The sequence below is a fragment of the Scyliorhinus canicula genome, chromosome 3 (genome assembly GCF_902713615.1).
Source record: "Scyliorhinus canicula chromosome 3, sScyCan1.1, whole genome shotgun sequence".
Lineage (NCBI taxonomy): Eukaryota > Metazoa > Chordata > Chondrichthyes > Carcharhiniformes > Scyliorhinidae > Scyliorhinus > Scyliorhinus canicula.
This window is the reverse complement of record NC_052148.1, coordinates 179264651-179291756: the sequence shown is the minus strand read 5'-3', so window position 1 is coordinate 179291756 and position 27106 is coordinate 179264651. Positions and strand designations below refer to the sequence as shown.

The 27106-nt window shown below is 42.3% G+C and overlaps 1 protein-coding gene across 1 annotated transcript in view; it reads right to left on the bottom strand.

Moving 5' to 3' along the window:
- Positions 1-1082: 1082 nt before the first annotated feature.
- Positions 1083-27106, bottom strand: part of ndnf (neuron-derived neurotrophic factor) — a 37977-nt gene continuing 11953 nt past the window's right edge. The window contains exons 2-4 of the mRNA XM_038791834.1: positions 13391-13585; positions 6791-6915; positions 1083-3030 (exon numbers count right to left, since the gene is read on the bottom strand). Of these exons, the coding sequence (XP_038647762.1) occupies positions 1628-3030; positions 6791-6915; positions 13391-13585 (1723 nt within the window). The 3' untranslated portion in view covers positions 1083-1627. The remainder of the gene's footprint in view (positions 3031-6790; positions 6916-13390; positions 13586-27106) is intronic.

Below are 27106 nucleotides of genomic sequence, written 5' to 3'. Positions count from 1 at the left end.
TAGCACTGTTGCTTCACAGCACCAGTGTCCCGGGTTCAATTCCTGCTTGGGTCACTGTCTGTGCGGAGTCTGCATGTTCTCCCTGTGTCTACATGGGTTTCCTCCGGGTGCTCCAGTTTCCTCCCAAAAGTCCCAAAAGACGTGCTGTTAGGTGAATTGGTCATTCTGAATTCTCCTTCTGTGTACTCGCACATATGTTGGAGTGTGGCAACTAGGCATTTTTCACAGTAACTTATTATTGGTGGCCATGCCTTCAGCTGTCCAGTTCCAGTGCTCTGGAATTCCTTTCAAACTCTCCACCTTTTCACCTCTCTTTCCTCCTTTGAGTTATACAGCCCCCCCCCGGCCAAGCATTTGCTCAGCTGTCCTGATGAGAACTTCTTTGGCTTTGGGTCAATTTTTGGTTGATTACACACCTGTGAAGTACTTTGGGACATTTTACTACATTTAAGGTGCTATATAAATGCAAAATGTTGTTGTTTATCTAATTTTTATTTGTTTATCTAATTTCTATTTGTGCGACCTATGTGTGTGTAAATTGGCAATTGTGTTGTCTACATAACAATAGTGGTTGTTCTTTATTGTCTGAAATTCTGTGGGATTTTCTAAGGACTTCAATGGCACAGTATAAACGCAAGTTCTTGTTTCTTTTCTGTACTCTTCTTTCTTTCTAAATGGGATTCATTTAAACCATTTCTTACCAACTTCATACAAAATGATTGTTATTTAAAAGTACCTTATATTTCTTATTGGATTGTTACTTGATGTTTTTAATGCCAATCTAATATCACAGCGACATGCTTAATTAGCGAACGTATTTTATTAACCTTTAAATTTTACCCCATAATCAAAACAACGTGCTGTGTCTCATATATAAGTTCCATTTTATCATTGCATTCTTCCAGTTTTTTTCCCAAATTTGCTGCTACATAAGACACAAGAAACAATTAATAAGATTTATTAAAGAACTTCAATAAATATGAAACACCAAACAGACGTGATGCAAGATGCAAAAACACCTGATGCGATCAGCAAATCGGCAAGTATGATAAGTCATTGTAAATAAAGCTTCAACACAGTTGTTTTTGATGCTGATTAGAAACTGATCCAGAGCATCGTCAGATAGTTAGAATTGTATTTTAATGGGCATGATTCTTAAAGTTTACAATCATAAAAACATAGACATTTAAGACTGAACTTTATTCTTATAAAATAATTTACAGGTTTCCTATGTCCTATATTGCATGTACGATTAACAGGGCAGCTAATTTGAAGCGGCTTTGAGGATGAAATAATTTAGATGCAGTTCATGCAGTGTAGAGGTCCAAAAACTGACAGTATTTGAGTGATCTCCTGCCACTGTAGACCATTTTTATTCAAAGTCAGGTGTGACAAAGGACTTGCAGTCATGCAACTGCAAAGGCCTGGTGCCATTTGAGTGCATCGGAATCAGTCTCTTCAAATAACCACGGAATTATGTAAACATAAATATACAAGTTGATATCTTTCTAAATAGTACAAATACATGTTGCAACATCTCAGCTGTATAAGTAGTCAGTCTGTATATTTTCATCTAGCGAAATAATGTTCATAGTTCAATAAAGTTTTGAGTCTATACATGGAGTCACTAACAAGACCTCCTTGTTTTGACCAGTTTACTCTGATATTTGACAGAGTGTCCCCCATGTCCTATGACATAAACATCCAGAAGGTACGATTTGCCTGGTTGAAGTCCTCTGATTGTCTCTGTAGTCACTGCTTTCTGTAGGATATGACTATGGAAATATTTGCAGACCACCTTCTCAGATTTCTTTCTGGTGTCTGGACCAATACATTGGTTCTGCTCCCTTTTCTTCTGCTCTTCACTATAGTTGTTCTCTACAAGTTTTTTATAAACACAGAACTTGTTTCGCTCCTGTGTGCCCAGCCATGCCACTGTGATTGAGGAGCAGGTACGGAGCTTGTCAAAGACTTTAATGCGTGTGTCTTCTGGTACAGACGGAAAGGGTTGCTTGTTTGGCTTGTTGGTGGCTAGGATCTTGAGCATGGAAGCACCTTTCTTATTTCCTTTCAGCCGGATGAGGTACTTGGCTTTTGGTTTCCCTCGAAGTTGGAAGTGGCGAACGCCTTCCATATTCTGCGACAGCAGCAGTTTCCCATCTCTCCTGACCTGGATTTGGATCACGTCCAGACATGAATGAACATAAAGCATCACCTTCTGGTGGGAGGAGACTGGAGCAAACCTCAGGAACTTGACACCTTTTCGTTTAATAAATACGTCAGTCACTTTCCCGTCCTTCAGTTCAATTGTTTTCTGCTTAGCCTCTTCCTTGGTTTTTGCAAAGGTTCCCACATAGGCAGTGCTCATGTTTGAGTTGGTGTTAACTGCAAAAATGTCAAAATAGTACTGTGTATCTGGTTTCAGGTCTGACACAGTGAAAATGTTTTTGTTGCCAATGCAGATCTGTTGAAGATCCACCTTCCGTGCTCCAGCCATTTGCCGTGACATCCGCGTGGAGACAGGTTTGGCCATGGTCGATCGTCCTCTGCCAGGGCCACTGTCAGTAAAGCCAAAGTAGGCAAAATCGAAAGGACTGAAATCGAACCCAGGCTTGGGAACTGTCATAAAGGCATCGTCAGCGTTTAGTTTTGCTTCCACTGCACAAAGACTTTTAAAGTTATGCTCTTTATTAATAATCACACAATATTGTATGGGTTGGCGCAGTTGTGAGATGGTAGGGCTCGGTTTCCAGGCTAAAGTGACAGTTGTACGCCCAAGAGCTGTCACGTCCACACGTGGGTCATAGGGCAGCTCAGGATAAGGCTGGTCTGACTCAGGAGTGGTTGTCGCATAAACCTTGAAATTTGTATCTTTTTCAGTTGAAATTAGTTCCAAACGGTACAAACCAGAGGGTGAATTAGATGCTAAGTATGATTCAACATCATTGCCTTTGTAAGAGTACAGATCAGTGCCTAGTTCATTCAGTACTTGCTGTCTTTTCTTCTGCTGGTCCAATGGTTCTGGTTCTCCTGGGAAGACAAAAAGTAAGTTAAGAACACTTGGTAGCAACTTTGGTTCCATACCAATAGATCTATAAGTGCTGGTTCAACAAATGGATCATTGAACTTGGTAATAATTTTTTTAAAGCTCTTATTGTAGATTACATGTTATTAGCAATGCATGTAATTCATTGGTAAGACATTGAAATTCATCCACTAAGGCTTTGTCTGATTGGTTATCAATCTCATTGTTAGGAGCCTCACAACACCAGGTTAAAGTCCAACAGGTTTATTGGAAATCACAAGCTCTCGGAGTGTTGCTTCTTCATCGGGTGAAGTAAAGGAGCAGCACTCTAAAAGGTTGTGATTTCAAATAAACCTGTTGGACTTTAACCTGGTGTTGTGAGACTTCTTACTGTGCTCACTCCAATTCAGCACCGGCATCTCTACATCTTGAATTTCATTGTTGTTTGTAGGGCCTTGCTGTGCAAGCTGGGTGCCATGCTAACCTATATAACAATCGTAACTACACTTTAAAAGTAATTCATCATCTGTGAAGTGTTTTGGGGTGCCCTGGGACAATAACAAATACTGCATAAATGGAAATGTTTCCTTCTTTCCTTTAATGTTTGGCCACTGATTGGACTAACATTAAAGTGGCCTAGGTAGATATGATTTAAGTACCTCATTTCATGCAAGCTGCACCACTATGCTTATCCAATATGATCCATAAATAAATCATGATTCTCTAGCATTCTTTAATATAGCAAAATTGTTTTCCACAAATCTAAAGCTAACTTTTTATGTCCAGTAATTGGTGACCAAGTGAATATTAATATTTTCACTGACTGGCCACCGGCTGTAAAGTCATGAATTACAGATTAAATTCATAAGGAAGCAACATAAAAGAGTGAACAAAAAAAAAAAGAAAAACTGATTCTTTTCCTCCTTTCCTCCAGAACTCCTCTGGCGATCTTGGTGTTGAGGAACACCCCCAGAGTGGCTCCATTTCTTACAAGGAGGCATGTATCGTCAACTAGCCTGAGAGTCAATCCAGAATCTGCACACTTAACTTGGTAAAAGTTAACTGTGTTTGGGTGATTCTAGATCAGTTTTCAGACTGGCATTGATTAAAGGAAAAGGAAAAGCTTTGAGTTGCAGCTGGACCCACCAATGGCAAAGCTGCAACAACCCAGGCAGGAAAGAAATTCAAATTTCGTTTTGAAGATTTTATAGAACAGGTAACAAATGACGTTACCATATTTCACTAATGTGGACAGTGAGCAAATAGTAATTCTCACCTCCTTTAAAATGAAATGTATACATATTTATATATATCCGTGTATGTTTGTGTGTTATGCTGAGTGATACTCAGCAAGAGATTCTGAAAGTTATTTTCTAGAAAGGAGACCCAGAAGCACTTGTTTTACATTCTCTAGTTTAATTAAAGATCTGTTCCGTATTCCAGAATAGAAATCGTTGGCACATTCACTGTAACCACAATAATGCACTAGCTGCAACTGAAATTAATTTTTCATTTTGGAACAAGATTGTGACCATATTATGTCGAAAAAAGAACAAGAACTATTGAAACTTGTAGCTCCAAACGCTTTTTGTAATGCAAGTTCTCGTGAACCTAGGCTTCAAAATATGTATGATGTGGAGATGCCGGCGTTGGACTGGGGTGAGCACAGTAAGAAGTCTTACAACACCAGGTTAAAGTCCAACAGGTTTGTTTCAAACACGAGCTTTCGGAGCACTGCTTCTGAGTTCACCTGAGGAAGGAGCAGTGCTCCAAAAGCTAGTGTTTGAAACAAACCTGTTGGCCTTTAACCTGGTGTTGTAAGACTTCTTACTCAAAATATGTAGTCCAGTGTCAAGTATTGTGATGAGTATTGACATGATTTCTAAGCACAATATCAGAGGGAAAATTGCATTTTGGAATGTTTGTAAGATTGTCCTGCGAGTTTACTTAGATAGCTCAAGGTTGTGCATGCTTTGTGGTAATGTTCACGGCACTATAGAAATATTTACATATGCTACTGGTTTCCCTTCTGCAACTAAGATGTATATATTTATAAAAGGGCAGTATTGCAGTTAAATTTAAAATGTTGTTTGTACTGGGCTCCTATCCAAGTAGACATTCCGCAGCATGGGAGGCAACATGGATAAAATACAGGTTATAGTGATACCTTAATAGTTCCCTGCTGTAGACGTTTCATGGTAAAAGTCTAATTATTGGTTTAAAAGTTAAGAAGTTGGATTCTGACCATACAGCAGGCAGGAATAAATTGGGAAAAATTACTTCTCCTCAACATAAATGGAATTACGCCACACTGAGTTTCCACTCTGCAGACATTAAATTATTGCTCTTGTTACCTATATCATGTGTACAGAAATTGACTTTAGTAATTGAATCTGTTATTCTGTTAGGGATGCAGAGGCTGAATTTATGAGCAGTCTGTACATCACAGAGCAGGGGGAGAAATTCAAGCTCTTTTTGCATGTAATTTGGGCAAAGAAATGAAGGCAGGAAGGATGAATTTCGACTCACATTCTCTCTTGCACAATTACCCCCTGAAAGTAAGAGGCTGCAAAATTGGAAGTTCCCCGTCCTCTGGACCTACCTGCAGGCCAGCTCAGTGTTGAACTTGAGAGAAATTCCTTTGGCCCACCAGTGAGTTGCACTGGGTGGCCCAAAATTGAATTTTCCCCCTCAGAAATGGAACAGGCAAATGGCCACATAAATCTTATCTACCTACTTCAGCTTATGCGATGGAAATTATTCAAGCAATTTTATATTGTATGATCTACAATCTTAAAAGTATTTATTTATCACAGAAACATAACTTAGAGAATTTTACTTGTAACAGGTTTTCTATCATGTTGCCCACAAGTCTGATTCACTGATTCGTTTTGAACTCAGGATAGATTTGTCATAGAGTCAGAGATGTTTACAGCATGGGAACAGGCCCTTCGGCCCAGCTTGTCCATACCGCCCAGTTTCTATCACTAAGCTAGTCCCACCTGCCTGCATTTGGCCCAGATCCCTCTATACCCACCCTGCCCATGTAACTGTCTAACTGTTTTGTAAAGGAACAAATTTTACCCGCCTCTACAACTGTCTCTGGCAGCCCGTTCCAGATGCTCACCACCCTCTATGCAAAACAATTTCCGCTCTGGTCTTAAACCCTCTCCCCTCTCACCTTAAACCTACGCCCTCTAGTTCTAGACTTCTCTACCTTTGGGAAAAGATGTTGACTATCTACCTTATCTATGCTCCTCATTATTTTATAGACCTCTATAAGATCACAAATAAGCCTGCTACACTCCAGGGAAAAAAGTCCCAGCCTATCCAGCCTCTCCCAATAACTCAGACCATCAAGTCCTGTAGCATCCTCGTAGTCTCTTCTGCACTTTTTCGAGTTTAACAATATCCTTCCTATAATAGGGTGACCAGAACTGAACACTGTATTCCATGTGTGGTCTTATCATGTGCTGGAAGTTTGTTACATATTTTGTCAAATTGTTTATAGGCTCCAAAACATCATACTGCTGGATTAGGAACACAAAAGGCTGCTTCCTGTGTGCTACAGTTCTACCTTAACTCAGGACATTGTAAAAATGTAATGGTGTGTATACATGAGATCTTGTTTTATATAAGAATATATCATGCTGAACTCTGTTCACCTCAATTTGATCATATGGTAGTTTGATTTCATGCAAAATGATTTGGTCTTTTAATTATCATCCAAAGGAAATATGTTTTGTTCATTCATCACTGCCTTACCAGAACCTTCTCCACTTGACTCCTCAGGTAGCTCTTGAAGAGTTAGTTTCCATTCTAAGGGTGCATCGCACGGTGTCATGGTAATCGACAAGGGTGTATTGTCTTCTTCAACAACAAAGTAATATCTGTAAGTGTATTATATGAACAAGTAAGTTGTTTGAGTTATTGTTGGATGAAAATAGATACAAAAACATAGTAGCAAGTGTACTCTTATATGGAAATACATTTATTGCATTGATTACATTCATAAACTGTGATTGTGAAGTGAGAGGGATTTGGGTTAATCAGTTGAACCAAGGTGGTTCGGTAGTAATTTTACTTTGGATGATGATGTAAAATGGGTGATAGGGAATTGACACCCTATTCTATAACCCACATAATCTTCCGTTACGGTGACTTCCATAAAAAAGGAAAATTCAGTGCAGTGTGTCATGGGTGGCTAATTCAATATTGCCCATTAAACACCATAAATTTATAAGGATTATTGAAAGCTACGGGAGCCTCCCATCTTGAAAGACAAAAGTTTGAGCTGCTGTGGTCAACTCTGTGTTAATCATCTCCTGGTATGGCTCGGGGTCCTCCTTTAATATGGCAGTATCTGGCATAACTGCTGCAGAGGAAAACAGTGGACTGGAAGGTACACAATTTGCTGACCTCTGTTTCATCTGGGCCCACATCTCGGCCAACTGAGCTTTTAATACTGCTCATTTCTTCCAACGCTCTTCCAAACTGTCAGCCACCAGAGGTCACAGCTGTTAGCGACTGTCTTCCAGTTGACAGTGTTAATATCTGCCATTGTCATATCTTGCTTGCTGATGTCCTTGAAGTGGAGGTATTGATGTCCAGGTGGTCATGATCCAGTGGTCAATTCACCATAGAGGAGGCCTTTGGGTCTATAGCCATCATCCATCAGGTGAATATGGCGAAGTCAGCAAAGACATCTATGGTTTAGCAATGAGTATATGTTAATGGAATTAGCATACTCTAGGAACTCTGAGTTGGTGCTTTTATCCTGGAAGACATGTAGAAGGTATGTCTGAGATAGCCAAGGTGTAAACCATTCATTCTTCTCTCCTATCTGGTGTATGTTGTTCAGGTCTCACCATAATAGAGGGATGAGCTGCGGATGCAGGCTTGATAGACTCGCAGCTTTTTTGTTCTCAGTCAGATTGTTGTTGTTCTACACAGTCTTACTCAGCTTGCACACAACAATTCCAGCTTTTGTATAGCTTGTGTTGATCAAGTGACAGATTTCTAGCGATTATGGAGCCTGGATATGTGAAGCTTTCAACAACTTCCATCATCGCATTTCAATGCTGATAGGTGGTGGTTTGGCAAAGTCCTAGACTATGACATTTGCTTCCTGATGTTGATGGTCAAACCAGACTCTTTACAGGCATCCATTTGCTGCTATAGGTGTTCTACCGTGTGGAATGTTAGTACAGCATCGCCCATGCAGAGCGACTCTCTGAAGAGGGCTTGGCACACCTCTTTCTTGATTCTTTGGTAAGCAAGGCTGAACAGGTATCCATCAGTTCTGGTGGGTATGTAGACACCCTCTGTACATGACCTGAAGGCATATGACAGTGGCAAAATGAAGAATATGCCAAAGAGTGTCAGTGCCAGAACACAACCTTATTCAACCCATTGCAGATCTCAAAAGGTTCCAATATTGCTCCATCATTGCTGACCTCAACCATCATATTGTCATGGAAACAGCAGATCACACTGAAAAGCTTCGGCGGCCAGCCAGGTTTCTCCAGCAACGTAAATAGACCACCTCTGCTCACACAGTCGAATGCCTTGTTGAGACGCATGGAGGCAATTTAGTGGTCTCCTCATCTCGTGGCATTATTCATGCAGCTACTGGACCGAAACGTTCACGTCAGTCTTCCAGTTCTAATATCACACTAGTATTTAGGATGTGATATTACATATGTTTTTGATATGTTGTTATGAAATGGACAGAAATATTAAATAGTAAGCTAGCAAATTATTTTTTAACCAAATATTAATTGATTCTGATGCAATTTATAGAAATACTGATCCACTCTCATGTTAATGCAAAACAATCAAGTTCACATACTATTATTACGCAGTAACAATTCTCAGCCACTGGAGCCTGCAGTGAGTTAAGTGTCCAATGGCAAAAAATTATCTTTCATTCTCATGTGCTCTTAAATTATTGGAAGAAGGTCACATAAAATCCCCTGGAGACCTGCTGGTTCAATGTCAGTCCTAAGTCTGCCAGCAGAAGCAAAACCTATCTCATAGTGCTGATTGCATAATGACATTTAGTATCAGACGAAAGTTGCCTTGTTTTGAAATCATAATGAGACATTAATTTCAAAGTTTAGCTGCATGTCTTCATGTCTACTAGTCTAGACTTTAGTTGTTTGCTGTCTAGACACTCCACCCTGGAACTCCCTCCCAAAACTCCTCCACCTCTCTACGTCACAGTCCTCTGTTATCATCCTCTTTAAAACCCACTCTTCTGAAGTAGCTTTCCAAACCCTCTGAATAGCTAGTTTGTCTTGGCATCCATTTTTGCCTGATTACACCCCTGTGAAGCACACTGCATCATTTTGCAAACAACTATATAAATACAAGTTGGCGTTATTATAGTTTCTATTTGAGCTATAATTCAGTAACAAAATGCATGGCACTCATAGGCAATCCATATTGTTGATTCTTTATTCAGCACTATAATCAGGTTCAGTTGTGTGATTATGGATAGGATGTGGGATTATTGTTGATTTTAACATGCAAGTCTAGTTTTCGTACTGAGGGCATGCTCATCACGCCCCAGCAGAAATATCTGGGCCTTTAACACCTCCTCTGGTGCGGCCACATTTGGAGTATTGTGTGCAGTTCTGGTCGCCACATTATAGGAAGGATGTGGAAGCATTGGAAAGGGTACAGAGGAGATTTACAAGAATGTTGCCTGGTATGGAGGGAAGATCATATGAGGAAAGGCTGAAGGACTTGAGGCTGTTTTCGTTAGAGAGAAGAAGGTTAAGAAGTGACTTAATTGAGGCATACAAGATGATCAGAGGATTAGATAGGGTGGACAGTGAGAGCCTTTTTCCTCGGATGATGATGTCCAGCACGAGGGTACATAGTTTTAAATTGAGGGGAGATAGATATAGGACAGATGTCAGAGGTAGGTTCTTTACTCGGAGAGTAGTAAGGGCGTGGAATGCCCTGCCTGCAACAGTAGTGGACTCGCCAACACTAAATGCATTCAAATGGTCATTGGATAGGCATATGGACAATAAGGGAATAGTGTAGAGGGACTTTAGAGGGGTTTCACAGGACGGCGCAACATTGTGGGCCAAAGGGCCTGTACTGCGCTGTAATGTTCTATGTTCTATGTTCCATTTAGTGGGCTCATTTTACTTTTTGGGGGGCAATGGCCCTTTTATTAGTATGAGGCAGGACTTTGGTCCATCTCCAGGAGAATCTTCCTCCTCATAGCATTGCTGGCAGTCGGAGACTGGCAGCTATATATATGAGTAGCGGCAAGCAGGAGCAGGCACAGCAGGTAGGCCACATTCGTTCCTGGTTATCATTATCCAACTTGTTACACAGCGTTATTACCTCATTGGTTCCCTTTGATTTACCATATCTCCTCTCACATGATCCCTTCCCCCCACTATTTAGTTTAAAGCCCTCTGATGACCTGCCAGAACACTGGTCTCATGTGCTTTAGGTGAACCCCATTCCAACAGTACAGCTCCCGCTTTCTGTAGCATTGGCGCAGTCCCAGGAATGGGAACACATTTCTCCCACACCGGTCTTTGAGTCACACGTCCATCTCTGTAATCATAGATAGATAGAATAGAACAGTACAGCACAGAACAGGCCCTTCGGCCCTCAATGTTGTGCCGAGCCATGATCACCCTACTCAAACCCACGTATCCACCCTATACCCGTAACCCAACAACCCCACCCTTAACCTTACTTTTATTAGGACACTACGGGCAATTTAGCATGGCCAATCCACCTAACCCGCACATCTTTGGACTGTGGGAGGAAACCGGAGCACCCGGACGAAACCCACGCACACAGGGGGAGGACGTGCAGACTCCACACAGACAGTGACCCAGCCGGGATTCGAACCTGGGACCCGGGAGCTGTGAAGCATTTATGCTAACCACCATGCTACCCTGCTGCCCCTTATTTGCACTACGCTAATTTGCCCGTGGCTCAGGTAATAAACCAGAGATTATTACCTTTGACCTTCTGCTTTATAATTTAGCCCCAAGCTACTTGTACTCCCTATACAGAAATTCTTTCTGAATCCTATCTATGTCATTCGTAGTTTAATCACTTTATGAATTAACTTTGAATAATTCCTATGTATACTACAATTTACTGTGATTATTGCTCGTACCACTTACAACTATGTTTCACAATGACATAGTTATAAGTCTTATGTTTTTATTTTAAAGTTAGATTCTTTTTATTTATAGATCTATAGATCTTCCATAGCTCTGGTGTCCTAAACTAGCTATTAACATACTATACCTTATATCAAGCACTTACTGGCCAATCAACTTACCACAGGTAGTTCCTCGTCAAGTCACAATTGATTTCTTTTTCACTCCATTTTTCAAACTGAGCACACATTGGCTCACAGCAGCTGAAATGATTCTCTACTGTCTTCCGCAGGTCTGTTCTCTCTGACAGGTATGTTAGGCTGCACTCCAATCTTGGTCTTTATTGTAGGTACTCCCAATTGTCTTCAGCAGTTCTGCTCTCTCTGATAGGTAGGGTAAGCCACACTCCAATCTTGGTCTTTATTGTAGATACTCCCAATTGTCTTCCGCAGGTCTGCTCTTTCTGACTGGTACGCCTGTCCACACTCTGATCCTGGATTTTATTTATAGATGCTCCCAATTGTCTTGCACATGTCTCCCAGGTAAGGTAAGCTGCCCTCCAATCCTGGCCTTTATTCTAGGTGCTCCATTGTTCCCACTGTGTCTCCTTGGTCTGCTCAGCCTCCAGATAGATTAGGCTGCATTACATTCATCCTAACTCAGAGCTTCTTTGCTCTTCTCCTTCACATTTATCAGGATCTATTTCACCTTCTCAGTCCCTCACCTAGGTCCACCACTCTCTCGCTCCCCCTTCATGCCACGGTTGAATTCGCTAGATTCACTGATCTTTTGTTTCCTCTTTGTGCTGCTTTTGAACTCGCTGAGGCTGCAAGAATGTCACTTGCCACTTATCAACCCAAGCCCGAGTAATTTCTTCATATCACTTGGATTGGCTGAGGGCAGGCATCTGCGATACTGCAGACCTCAGGAGGAGGCTGGGATGGATCATTCACTTTGCACTTCTGGCTAAAGATAGTTGTAAAGATTACTTCAATTGTATAAGAGCTTGCTTAGACCACACCTGAAACTGTGTGCAATTTTGTTCCCCTTACCTCAGGAAGGATATTATTGCCATAAAGGGAGTGCAACAGGGTTATCAGACTTGTTCCAGGGATGGCGGGACTATCCTATCAAGAGATATTGGGCAAATTGGGCTAGTATTCTCTAGGGTTTCGAAGAATGAGAGGTGATCTCTATGAAACCTACAAAATACGGTGAATGCAGGGGATATGTTTTTCCATGGTTGGGTAGTCGAGAATGAAGGGACAGAATTTAAAAATAAAGGGGATGCCACTTAGGGCCGAGATAAGGAGAAATTTCTCCACATAGGTGGTTGTGAATCTTAGGAATTCCCTACCCCAGAGGGCTTTAGAAGCTCAGTCATTGAGTATGTTCAAAGCAGAGATTGGTAGATTTCTGATTAACAATAACAGGCGCAATCTAAATGAATCAGAACAGTGTTCCGGGACAAGCGTGTTTATCCGGGTGTTTCCCAGCACTCGCAATGCCAAGAAACACCATGCTATCTTCTGGGTTTCTGGTTCAATTTGGAGCATTAACGGGGAACTCCCCGATGAGGCCACACTTAGTCCTGTGTCCTGTACTGAGGATCTCGGCTTTGGGAACTCCTCAGTGCAGGGAGAGGTCAGGACACCATTTAATCATGGCATCCTGATCTCTCAACCCCCCAACATGACTGCCGAACCCAACAACTCACCCATAAGGGGGTCCTCAGGAAGCCACTGCACCTGGGCAGGGTGCCCCTCGGCCCGATCCCTGGCATGGAAAAACTGTCAGCCTGGCAGTTTGCTCTATCGCATGCTGCTTCCACGGTTTGCCATACAAGTATTCCTGTGTTGTAGCTTCATCAGGTTGACACCTCATTTTTAGGTATGCATGCCTGGTATTCCTTCCTGCATTTTTCATTGAACCAGGGTTGATCCCCAGCTTGATGGTCCAGTAGAGTAGGGAAATATGCCAGGCCCTGAGATTACAGATTGTGGTTGAAGACAATTCTGCCGCTGCTGATGGCCCACAGCATCTAATGGATGCCCGGTTTGCATTGCTTGATCTGTTCATAATCTATGACATTTAGCCACACAGCAGAATGTGAAGATGGGACTTCACCTCCCTGAGGACTGCATGGTATTCACTTCTACCATTACTGTTAGGGACAGATTACTCTATTGTTCATCCTTAAATCATTGAAGTAAATTACCTTTTAGGTGTATGCCTGAAGAGAAAACCGCTGATCTCAGCTCCATCTGGGATGATAGATGAGTCATGGAAGAGAGACTTGTCTCGAAGCTGCATCTGGAAGAGCTCCTCATCTCTGGTGGGTAGCTTCTGAGTCCTGGAGTTAGTTGCTAATAATAGCAAAGATGTCGCTACCCAGGATATGGTTACCATTATCCTAAAACAAGGACAATACCATTATCAGGTAGGTGTTAATTCAATGACGTGGGATGTACTGATTCCATTGCTGATAACATTAAAAATATGAGCACCATTTCCAGAAGAGGAATTGAATCATTGAGTTCTCGGAAGAAGTAGTATTATTTTTCTCATGATGAGATGTTATGCAAGCAAGGTGGCTGTTTTCATGTTGTAAATAAAGTAATAATATCTGATGGTATCATTGCATATTTAAAAACATGTCCAAAACATGATTTGAGGTGGTGGGATGCCCTTTCTCTAACCTTGACGGGAAGAGTGCAGATGGTGAAGATGAATATTCTCCCAGCGGTTTCTGTTTCTGTTCCAGTGTCTCCATGTCTTTCTAAGGCTTTCATTGGTATGGTCAATAAGTTACTATGTACTTTTGTGTGGGTGGGTAAGACCACTGGGGAGGGTTTAGGGATTGCTTTCTGGAGGGCAGATTTGCTGATCGAGAAGAGATTGTGGAGAGGTTCCAGCTCCTGAGAGGAAATGTATTCAGTTTCTTTCAGGAGTATGATTTTGTAGGTAAGGAGCTTCCTGAGTGCCGGCGCCCTCAGTTTTGTTAGGGTTCTGTCCTTGGTGAACTAGGGGAGGGAAGGATTCCAAACATTAATGGGCAGCTGTTGATGATGAGGCAGGCATCACAGGAAGAAGTAAAGAGGAAATGTGAGGACGGGCTGAGTTTGGTCTTCGATGGGGGGTGCGGTTGGAGTGAGGCACGTCGTAGGGTTAACGTCACGTCCTCATGTGAAAAGTTAAGTCTGATACAGCTTAAGGTGGTGTACAGAGCACAACTGATCAGGGCACGCATGAGTGGGTTCTTCCTGGGGGTCGAGGACAGGTGTGAGTGGTGTTCTAGGGGGCTAGTGAACCATATGCACATGTTTTGGGGCTGCCCCAAGCTTGCTAATGTTTGGGTCTCCTTTTTTCATGATGTCAGGGACTCTAGGCATAGAACTGGAGCTGTGCCTGCCCATTGCTGATTATTTTTTGAGTGTCAGACTCTCCGGTTGCTGCAGACGGGGACGAAGGCAGTTGTCTTGGCCTTCGCCTCGCTAATAGCCCGGAGGCGGGTCCTGCTTGGGTGGAGGTCTCCGGTGCCACCTCATGTTTCGACGTGGTTAGGGGACTTTCTGGAATTTCTGTACCCGGAAAAGATCAAGTATACGATGAGGGCGTCAGTGGTCGGTATTTACACACGGCGGCAGCCGTTCATTGCCTTTTTCAGGGAGCTGGTTACCATCAGTTGTTGGGGTGGGGGTTTGGGGGGGTGGGGGGCAGGGTCGATTAGTCTATTATGATTTTCTTTGCGTTGGGGGTGGGGGGCTGGGGAGGTTGGGCAGAGGTAGTCTTGGTATAACATTTGGTTGGGATGGGTTGTGTTGTGTTGGGGTTATTTTTGTAATATTGTAAAATTTTGTTTGAATAAATTTTGTTTGACCAAAAACCGGCCTAACAACTTTGCAATGCTGCCTGTTTAAAATTTAATGAAATAAGCATCTTGGAATGAATATGTTTGGGGGTCTGTAAATGTATATCTCCACCTTTCCCTCCTTAACTCTGAGAGTTATTTATCCGGTTAAAGGTTAGACAGAAATAAAAATCCTACTGAAGCCTTCTCTCCATCAGATTGTGAAGAAGTAGAAACTGGCAGGATGAACAATGTGAAATGAAATGAAAATCGATTATTGTCACGAATAGGCTTCAAATGAAGTTACTGTGAAAAGCCCCGAGTCGCCACATTCTGGCGCCTGTTCGAGGAGGCTGGTATGGGAATTGAACCGTGCTGCTGGCCTGCCTTGGTCTGCTTTAAAAGCCAGTGAAAGGCCCAGTGTGCTAAACCAGCCCCAAAAGCATGAAGGCACTGCTGAGAAGTTGTTTCTCTTTTAATTTCAATGGAATATATTTTATGTGGCTAAATTATCCAGGTGGTGAAAAGTTTACATTATGGATTTAAAAATAAGTTAAGGAGCTCCCTTAATGTATTTGTGTGAAAATGCATTTCCCAATGTGGAATTGACTCATCCAGACCAGGAGAGTCCCAGACAGACAACTGAAGGAGTGTTCGACTCGCACCGATTCTTTGCGAAGGAGAGTTAAAAGGAAATTGCTATTTAATGATTGCTGCTGTGAGTCTGTAGTCAGCTAAATTATGTACATGGTAAAAAGATATGTCAAAACCCAGGATCTAAGGCTCTTAAGTGAACATTAACAAGTTAGATGAGGTGCGAGAGGGTGCTCAGTGCCTGTGGAATCAGACACTGACATCAGTGAGAATCGTAGTGGAGGAAAGTGGGGGACAAAAATGTTCACACCATAACAATACATATTGGATTTTTAGCTGCATATTTTCACTTCATAGTTCATTTTTATCTTATTTGTCTTAATCTATTTTGTCCATTCATTTTCTTTCATTTAAATTTTTCAATAATAAGTAATATTGCACATTCTCTCTGCTGTTCATTTCAAAATACAAATAAGGAAAGAAGCGATTTTCTGAACGGGTGGGGAAATGGAAAGATTAACTTTCACTAGGAGCACGAGTAAATCAATAACACTAAGATTCTATGCAAAGTTTCAATGATACCTGGTAGGGGGCGTTGCCCTCTCTGCCCTTTCTGGCACTACTCCAGCTGTGAAGGAAATTCCTTTCATGATTTACAATTAAAAATTGATAAATTTAAGGAAGTTATTGCCCAAGAGATTCTGAAGTAATAATGTGCACACAGGATTCTCAAAGGAGGACGACGGAATAGAGAATTCAATCCCCAAGTGAGGAATACCTGATAACTGAAGGATCAGCTATTACTTCCTCACAAGTGCAAATTTCACATTAGATAGCATTATTTCAGCATAATTTGTATATCAGGATTTTTCTTTTAAGAAATACAAAGTTTAGAAGGGCAATGGGTACTTTGATACTCGTCATCTTTAAACTGGACACAGACACTGGACACTTTCTGATGTGCTCTAGTAATGCTTTTCATTGGCAATGTGAAGTTTAAAAATTAACCCTGTAAACATCAGGACTTAATATGGAGGCTGCAAAGTGCCCATCTCCTCACCCCCTCCCCCCTTACTCACCCCCCTATTAGTGAAATTAATTAGTGTTTTGTCAATAGCTCCCCAACTCACTTCTGCTGTCACAAATCTTGATAAGAAACTTTGCAGTGTGTGGCCAGCAACCACCGCCGCTTCCCCCCCCCCCCCCCCCCCCCCCCCCCCCCCGCTCCCCAACTCCCAAATACCCCGTTATGAACTCATTCCTGCTAATTTGGGGTATCACGCAATATTCAGCAAGATCACTGACATGTGGAAACTCATTCCCTGAAGGAGTAACCTGACCAATTCCTCATTACTCACTAAATGTAGCTTAAAAAGCTGCTTATGTTGATAAATTCACTAGTTTGTCTCAGCTCATAGAATCAAGCTAAGAGGTAATTTTCCAACTTGGCACTAGGGGCCCTTGCCCACCAAGAACCCTTGTCAGATATTCTGGCACATGCAGCGTATGAGAGTAGTTGGAAAAATCAGGCAGCGTAAGCTCAAATGTCTGCTAAATGCTCTCAGTTGGTGAGACATCCAAGCAGCAAATAGTTAGACAATTAACCCTTTAATGCTTCCGCGATGGGGTTTTACCTCTATAAACCATCTTGCAGCATACTTCTGAAGATTAATAATAAAGCCAGAGATAATTAGCATAAAGCAGTTACTAAGACAATAAAATAAATATGGTAAGTACACATTCATTAAAAAAATAATATTTTTATATTTTAATCTTTATTCCAAGTAACATATTGAAAGGCTTATCCTAACAGCACAATGGTATCCAGCACGTTGTACTTTTGGCTTGGAGAATTTCATCAACTTTAATCTCTTTTGGAGATTTTCCAGTTGAACCAGAGTTGCTTGTGGGCGGAGGGAAGAGGGACTGGTGGGACTGGTTCTGGGAAAGGTGGAACCTGTACAAACCGGACAGGTTGCACACAGGCAGAGCTTGTACCAATGTCCTTGCGGGGACTTTTGCTAGTTCTGTTGGGGGGTATTTAAGCTAGCGTGGCAGAGAGATGGGATCCCAGGAATAGGATCAGGAGGTAAAATTCAGATCAGGAAAATGGAGGTAGAACATTAGCTAGTGATGTAGAAAATGTAGTGATAGACTTGGAATTACAGGAGAAGCAAAGTTTAAAAAGTGTCCAGCAAGGGAAAATAGTGGTGTTAAACTGTTTATACTTCAATGCAAGGAGTATTAAAAATAAAGTAGATGAGTTAAGGGCACAAGAAGGCACATGGCAGCATTGCTATAACAGAAACCTGGCTGAAGGAGGGCAAAATTGGCAGCTCAATATCGCTGGTCATAGAGTCTTCAGACACGATAGACTGGGAGATGATAAAGGTCGGGGAGTAGCACTAAGCGTTAAAGAATCAATTCCAGTTGTGAGAAGGGATGATATACTAAACGGGTCAACAAATGAGGCTTTATGGGTTGAGTTTAGAAATAAAAAAAGGGGTAGACACACTACTGGGAATATAGTACAGACCCCCAAGTAGTGAAAGGGAGATAGAAGATCAAATATGGAAGCACATTTCTGCCTGTAAGAACAAGAGGACACTAATAATAGGAAACTTTAACTATCCCAATAGCAATTGGGCTTCAAACAATATAAGGGGAACTTGGGAGAAAAATGCATGCAGTTGTCCAGGAAAATGTTTTCAGCCAATTAGTGACAAACTCAATGAAAGGAGATGCAATTCAAGTCTTGGGGAACGAAGAAGGGCAAGTGGGTGAAGTGACAGTTGCCAATCATATCGGGGATAGTGATCACAATTCAGTTAGATTCAGTATTACCACGGAAAAGGACAGAGGTAAAACGGGAGTAAAACTTTTGAACTGGGGAGTGAATATTTTGAAGATCTTGCCGCACAAATTTGATTGAAGTCTTTGAGGAAGTGACAAGAAGGGTTGATGAAGGTAGCCCTGTGGATGTTGTGCACATGAATTTTAGCAAGGCGTTTGCAAAGGTCCCACATGGCAGATTGGTCAAAAAAGTAAAATCCCATGGAATACAGGGTAATGTGGCAAGCTGGATAAAATGTTGGCTTAGCAACAGGAAACAAAGGGTAATGGTCGATTGATGCCCTTGCAAATGGAAAGTTGTTTCAAGTGGTGTTCCACAGGGCTCGGTGCTGGGACCCTTACTGTTCTGTTATATATTAACGATTTGGACGTGAATGTGAGGGGCACAATTGGGAAATTTGCAGATGACACAAAGATTGGTTAAGTAGTGACAGTGTAGAGGATAGCTATAATCTCCAAAAGGATATATATGGTGGAGTAGATAAAGTGGCAGATGGATTTTAACATAGAGAAGTGTGAGGTCATGCATTTAGGGAGGCCAAACATTTATTGAGAGCACACAATAAATGAGAATATACTAAGTGGGGTAGATGAAGTGAAAAATATTGGCATATAAATGCACAGGTCCCTAAAGGCAGCAGTTCAAATAGACAAGGTTTTAAAGAAAACAAATGGAATGCTCTCCTTCATTGGCAGAGATATAGGGCGGGATTCTCCATTTTGCTGGTGTCTGGGAGTTTCCTGACAGCGTGGGGCTGCCCCACAATGGGAAACTCCATTGACCAGCCAGCGTAATGGAAAATCCCGCCGGCGGGTTGGGGCAGAAAAGTGATGCGGCGAGGTGGAAAATCCAGCCCATAGAATATAAAAGTAAGGGTATAATGTTGGAATTTTATAAAACACTGGTGAGGCCACAACTGTGAAATTCTGGTCACCACATTACAGGAAAGATGTCATTTCCCTGGAGAGAGTGCAGAGGAGGTTTACAAGAATGTTACTAGGGCTAGAAATGTGTAGCTACGAGGAAAGATTGGATAGGTTGGGGTTATTTTACTTGGAACGAAGAAGGCTGAGGGGTGACTTGATTGAGGTAATCAGAATTATGAGGGGAAGAGAAAGAGTGAACAGGATAAAATTGTTTCCCATGGCGGAGAATTCTAGAGCCAGGTGACATAGATTCAAGGTAAGCGGCAGGAGGTGTAGAGGGGACATGAAGAAGACATTTTTTACACAGAGGGTAGTGGGAGTCTGGAATTCATTTCCCTAGTAGGTGGTGGAGGCAGAGACCCTAAACTCATTAAAAACAGACCTGGACCTGCACCTTAAGTGCTGTAAACTACATGGCAATGGGTCAGGTGCAGGAGGTTGGGATTAGAAAGGGCATCTGGATGTCCTTGGGCTAACATGGACAAGATGGGCTGAATGGCCGCCTTCTGTGTTGTAATGTTTCTATGGTTCTAGCTATATAATTGATCAGCACCCATTATTACAAGCATAAATGTTATATACCTCAAAGTCATATTTGAAAGCAAGTTCTGTTGAACAAAACGTTGAAACAAAATAGGACATGTTGCATGGAAATTATAGTGCTCAAACATTTACAGACAGGCAGATTGGATCTCTGGGCCTGGAATTTACACCCTGGATGCAACCTGGGAGTTAGATTTGAAGATGCGCTCATCCTCAGCCATTGTACTAAAGTTGTGCTGACATTTCCTGTCAATCTCATTGGAATATACCCAAATATAAAAATAGGTATAAATCAGTGTAAACAACTGGGCCCAGGGAAAGAGTCAAACTCACATCATTTATTTCTTCTTTAAGTATGAAAATTAAAGTTTCAACTCATTCAACCATCATTCATGCATATTAAGCACAGCATGTTTCAAATCTGCAGCCAGAGAAGCTTTGCAATTTTAAATGTAACTTGTACTGCTGTCATCAAAAATGCAAACAGACAATACAGCATGGGTCTCAGTCAGGATAATTATTTTTTTTAAATCAAAAAATTGCAGTAGAACACCAGACAAATTACTTTGTTTCCTGCTGTGTCTGAAAATCTGGTTGAAAATTCAAGGGAGACTTTGATCAAGTGAAATTGCAGGAAACTGGAGCATCAAGCTTTGTAATTTGGGGGCGTGGTCATTATCATCAATGGAGATGGATTTAGGCGCCTGTTACTGACTAAGGAACAAAACTGTGCAATTTTCAGACCACATATTTACTCTTCCCCCAATTAATGTGTCAATGATACACAGGAAATGTCAGAATTCTGTCATTTTACCGCAGGCTTGTCCAACCCAATGCTTGCCGTCTGTGAAGCACTTTTATATGGCCCTCGGATCAATTGGTGAAAATTCCTGAAGAGAGGTCAGTGAGTTTGAAGATTTCTGCAGGGTACTGCTCCTTCAATTACAGCCTGTTTTTCTCCTGTGTTTGATGCTGATGGAACCATTACTGAGCCGGAAACTGTGAATATATGAAGATAGAGTGCGACGCTAATTCATGGGCCTTCAGCCACCATGCTTTCTTGTGGCTCTGGCTGCTTTCCCACATCTCCGGGTGCACTGGCTTGCCTCTGGCCTCATCCCTCCTAGCTCCTTGTATGTCGTTCCCTGCTCCAGGCAAGTTCCTCCCAGCTCCAGCTGCATCCCCTGGGTCCCTCCAGGCTCCAGCTGTATCCCTCCTGGGTCCTTACAAATTCCTCCCAGTTCCAGCTGCATTCATCCTAACTCCAGGCGCATCCCTCCTGACTCGAGGTATATTCCTCTCACCTACGGTCACGTCCCTCCCAGCCTACCCCACATCCCTTGAGGCTCTTGGTACTCCTCTCAGCAGGCACCCATTTTTTGGCCTCAGACCTTTCCGCAAGTCTCTCCTCCTCCCATCCCAGGTAATTTAGTAAGGGAGTGTGAATAAATGTATATGGCAAAGGTGGATGAATGAGTGAGTGACTGTGATCAATTTTTTGCCATTACTTTTTTTCTCGGCAGGTTGTTCCTTTTCATCCATCAGCATTTTAAAAGAAATCACGTTTAATGTTGTGCCTAACCTTATCTTTCTGAAATTTGCTCGTTGGCTCCCAAATGTGAGAAAAAAACTAAATGTGGTTTCCATCGCAATAAGATTGGGCAAGCATGTTTTATCCTATTCTACCCCATTATGACAATTTTGTTTCTCTATTACCAGCTGAAGGACAGATTGCTTTGAAGAATTATTGCACCTTTGTTTGCCATGAATTTATTGACAGTTGTATTAGAGTCAGACATACTTTCATCCATAAGATTACACAAAACATGTGGAAACAAATAAATAAATACCTCCCTATTCATACACAGACATGAATATACACCTACTTGGGCACAAATATACCTGTGTACAAACATGAATAAAAATCAATACATAAAAACGAATCATAAAGAAAGCAAGCATGGTGCATGATGTACTCCCCACAAAATATACAAACGGCAACAACTTGCGTGCATATAGCATCTTCAGTGTAGAAAAACATCCCATAGTATTTCACAGGAGGATAATAAGCTATATATTCACAGAGTATATATATACACCACCCACAGGTGGGGGCATGTTTAATGGTGGCACAAGATCCTGAACATTAATGTTATCAGAAGAAGACAGTGGCAATTAAAATAAAGGTTCAGCTAATGTGCACTGAAATAAAGGTTCAGTATAACTTCCTTGCTTTTGTACTCTGTGCATCTATTTACAAAATTCATGATCCCATACATTTTATTGGCTGCTTTCTCAATTCACCTAACAAGCACATCTTTCGGGACTTGTAGGAGGAAACTGGAGCACCCGGAGGAAACCCATGCAGACACAGGGAAAACGTGCACACTCCGCACAGACAGTGACCCAAGCCGGGAATCGAACCTGGGACCCTGGAACTGTGAAGCAACAGTGATTGTCTTATCTCTCACAGCACACAATACTTACAAGCTTGAAGTAAGTCATATCCAGTGAGCCTAAGAAAAGAAAACCCAAAGGAAATGAAGGCAAAATCAGATCAATTTAACATTTGATGTTGTTTAAAGTTGATAGGCTTTTAAATGTGATCATTACTACATGTCCGACCGGGCTTCCCATAATCACATGAACTCTGCCTTGAGGGAATGTCTGAGGGTGCAACCATCATGCATTTCCCTCAATTAGGACATTACACTAGGCACACTGTCGTCTTGGTGTCAGAAGTAGAGCTGAGATTTAGTTTGGCAAAGCTGGAAGAGAAGCTACAGCTACTGAAAGCAACACTGGCTTGTCCCAACCTGCTTAAAAAAGCTGCTGAAATAAGAAACATAAGAAAGAAAAAGCTAACAAAAGCTGAAGGCTGCAAGTAAAATACTGGGAGGGACAGAAATAGCAAATCGATGATATTATAACAGATTTAATGAAAAATCCGGAGTTGATACGAGTAGCAACATTTTTAACCCTGCTGGGGAGGGACTACTACAAATTGTATTCACCCTAAATCTATCTGAGGAACAAAAAAAAAAGATGACAGAGATTTTGAAAGCCTTTGAAACTCAAGTGAATGTAACTTATGAACCTGTTCAACATTAAGGTACAAAACTAAAAAGAGTCCATTGATCAGTATGTGACTACAGAAACATAGCTTGCAGAATCATGTGAATTTGGGCAACCAAAGGATGATCTAATTAAAGATATAGTTGCCTGAGGCATTCGAGATCTGACAGTGAGAGCAAGTCTACTGAGAAAGGAGCAACTTACTCTCAAGAAAGTGATGGATGTATGCACAAACACGGAGGTTGTGAAACGTCAGCTAGAGTACAAATATAGCAGAACAGACCAGGAGATACATTATGCTGAGGGACAATCCAGGCCAAAAGAGCAGAGTAATTGCAGACAAAGGAAACTTTATACAAAGGAAAAGGATTGTCCAGCCTGGAGAAAGCAGTATTTTAACTGCAATAAACCAACTCTTTTACACGCAGGTATTTTACTAGAAAGAAGCAAAACAAGCCTATGGCCCCTTAGCTCAGCTGAAGACTCTGACAAATCACTGTGCGCCATACAGCAGGTTGGCTCCGTCAGGTCTATAGGTGACCAATAGTTTGTGACTGTTACAATGATGACCGCAAAGGGTTAATGCCTCGACCTCGTGTGCGAGGCTGGGGTCGATTCAATTAAAAGTGGCGTGCAGGGTGCACTTAATGAAGGTGAGGATGAGCCATCTGTTCGAGGGGGTGGAGGATAGCTGTGAGCAGTGTGGGAGGGGCCCAGCCAATCATGTGCATATGTTCTGCTCCTGCCCGAATTTGGAGAAATTTTGGAGTTTGTTTCTCATCATGTCTAAGGTTCTGCATGTGGAGTTGGAGCTGTGTCCCCTCGAGGGGTGCCAGATCTGCCAGAGCTGCAGATGGGAGCAGGGGCAGATGTTTTGACCTTCGCCTTTTTGATTGCTCGCAGGCAGGTTCTGTTGGGGTATAGGTCAGCTTACTCCCCCCCCCCCCCCCCCCCCCCCCCCCCGTGACTCGACGTGGCTGGGGGATTTAGTGGTTTTCCTGCATTTTGAAAAGGTGAAATTTGCTGTGAGAGGGGCGGATGAGGGGTTCTACCAGAGATAAGGTTTGTTTGTCTTATATTTTGGGGATCTAGTTGCCATCATGGGGTGGGGGGAGGGGGGGGGGGGGGTGATGGGAGCAGTGTAGAGGGGGGGGGGGGGGATGAAAGTAGAAGTTTTCTAACTACACTCCGGACACCATTTGGGAGATACAGATGGTTGCGGGTGCACAAGATGGTTGGCATTCCTGCAGCTCCAGAAGAGTATCAAAGTAGACAGCATGTGATAGTCAGTGATTGTCGCAAAGTGGAAGCCAAAGTGGATGATTTGATTATCTATGGATGTGGAGACACAATGAAAGAAACCATGATGACATGATCATAATTTAATACGACTGCCAGATGAACCTGAAGTTGGAGAAGAAAAATTGCAACTGCAGAAGCTCGAAGTCAAGAACACAGGTCATGTACAGACTGCAAAAGGCCTTCATCCAGATCCTCACAAGATAAGAGCTGTAGCAGCGATGTAGTGACCAACTGATGTGAAATCAGTGCAATGATTTGTTGAATTTGTGAACTATTTAGCAACGCTTTTTTCTAATTTGTTATCAGAGTGTGAACCATTATGCCAGCTCACTGTCAAAGATATGCAGTGGTATTGGGAAGGAAACAAGAAGCAGCGTTTACTAAAATCAAATAACTGAAATCAAATAACTGGTGCTGACAACATCAGTGCTGAAGTACTATGGTGTCAATGATGGAGTTACCTTGCAGTGAGATGCCAGCAAGACAGATCTTGGAGCAACGCTAATGCAGCAAAGACAACAAGCCACATTTACATCCAGGGCATTGAGTACCTGGCCATTATTTTTGACTGTGAGCATTTTCCTTAATGCCTCCTTGGGAGAGGCAGCGTAACAGTGGAGTCCGACCACAAGCCACTTCAAAGCATTGTCTCAAACCGCTACTCACTGCTCCAAAGCATCTGCAAAGGACATCACTTTGTTTATAGGGATATCATCTGGCCATGACACACAGGCAAGGGAAACAGATGTACATCACTGTCATGCACTTCCCATGAAGAAAGTTGAGGATGCTACAGCAGAATGTGAAATCTTCCAGATTTAATGTGAAGCAGCAGTTTGACATGATCTGTAAGTCATCGACCGAGCAGAGACATTGAATCTGACAGGCAAGCACCTTGCTCATATCAAGAGAACTACCCAACAGGATGCAGGTGCTGCAAGATGTATTAATGAGAGGGTGGCCTGAGAGCGTCAGTGCACACCTGTGGTTACAAGAGCACATTGGGCATACCAAAATGAATTGACAGCCCAAGGTGGCAACTTGTACAAAGGAAAGAATCATCTGAGCAGGTAGGCGGACAGATGCTGAAGTGTATCCATGCAACCCATCAAGGAATTGAGTTGAGTCTGAGGAAGGCATGTGAAGTGCTCCACTGGCCAAACATGAGCAATGAAGTTAAAGACCATATCGGCCAGTGTGGTGCTTGTAAAGAGCTATCAAGATAAACAGGTTAAAGAGCCATTGATGATGCATGACATCCCAGACAGATCATGGATGAAGTTGGTAGTAGAGGTCCACGTTATAGCAGGAACTAATTATCAGGTCACCATAGACTACTGTTCCAACTATTGGGAGGTCGAACAGCTAACTTTAACAACAACAGGAGAGAGAATAGAATGCGTGAAAACACACTTCCATTGTTACTCCATTCCAGAAATTGTGATGAGTGACAGTGACCCTCACCATGAGTGAAGAATCCAGCCTCTTCACAAAGGATTGGGAAGTTCAACACTCTACATCTTCTCCATACTATCTCCAGTCGAACGGAAAGGCTGAGACGGCAGTGATCATCACCAAAGGAATCATCAGAAAATTGAGCAAATCTAGCCCGGATGTGTACAAGGCAATGCTCCAGTGGAGAAAAAACAGACTGAAGGCATAGAAATTGATCCTGCCCAAAGACTAATGTCACGCCACACTCAAACAGATATCCTGTGTGTGGGGAAACATTCTCTAGGATAAACAAACTTTACAGTCATTTGACCTGCATTATTTAGAGAAGTATCATGGCAGCACGGTAGCATTGTGGATAGCACAATCGCTTCACAGCTCCAGGGTCCCAGGTTCGATTCCGGCTTGGGTCACTGTCTGTGCGGAGTCTGCACATCCTCCCCGTGTGTGCGTGGGTTTCCTCCGGGTGCTTCGGTTTCCTCCCACAGTCCAAAGAGGTGCAGGTTAGGTGGATTGGCCATGATAAATTGCCCTTAGTGTCCAAAATTGCCCTTAGTGTTGGGTGGGGTTACTGGGTTATGGGGATAGGGTGGAGGTGTTAACCTTGGGTAGGGTGCTCTTTCCAGGAGCCGGTGCAGACTCGATGGGCTGAATGGCCCCCTGCACTGTAAATTCTATCTATATATATATATACATGTGGTCATTTGTGCTAATGCTTTCCTGACTGTACTCCCACCTGCTAACTGCCATAAACTTGAACTCATTCAAAGCTCTGCTACCCAAATCCTAACACATGCCATGTTCCATTTTCCCATTGCCCTGGTACTTGGTAATTTATATTCACTCCTGCTGCAGCAACACCTCCGTTTTCAAATCCTCACATGGTTTTCATTTTATTTTACCTGCCCTCACTCGTCCCTATCTCTGTAAACCCCTCCAGCCCATAACAATGTGAGATCTGTCCTCCCCCTTCTGCCACTAACACTTGCCTCTTGCGCATTCCCCAACGTTACACCATGACCAAGTCTTTAACTGCTCGTGCATGAGACTTTGGAATCGCCCCAACCCAAGCCTTTCCATCTCTCCACCTCTGTGTCTTTAAGACACTCTTTAAAACTTACCTCTTTGTCCAGGTTTTTGGTCATCTATCCGAATATCTCATAGGGCTTGGTGTCAGATTATGTTTGATAATGCTCCAATAAGATCTTGTATAAATGTAAGCTGTCTGTACAAATGATCCATACACAAGGATAAACATAAACTTATTTTTGCACATTCCAGTTTTTAGGATTTAATTATTTGTGCCTTTGGAAAATGCATTTTGACTTAATTATAAAG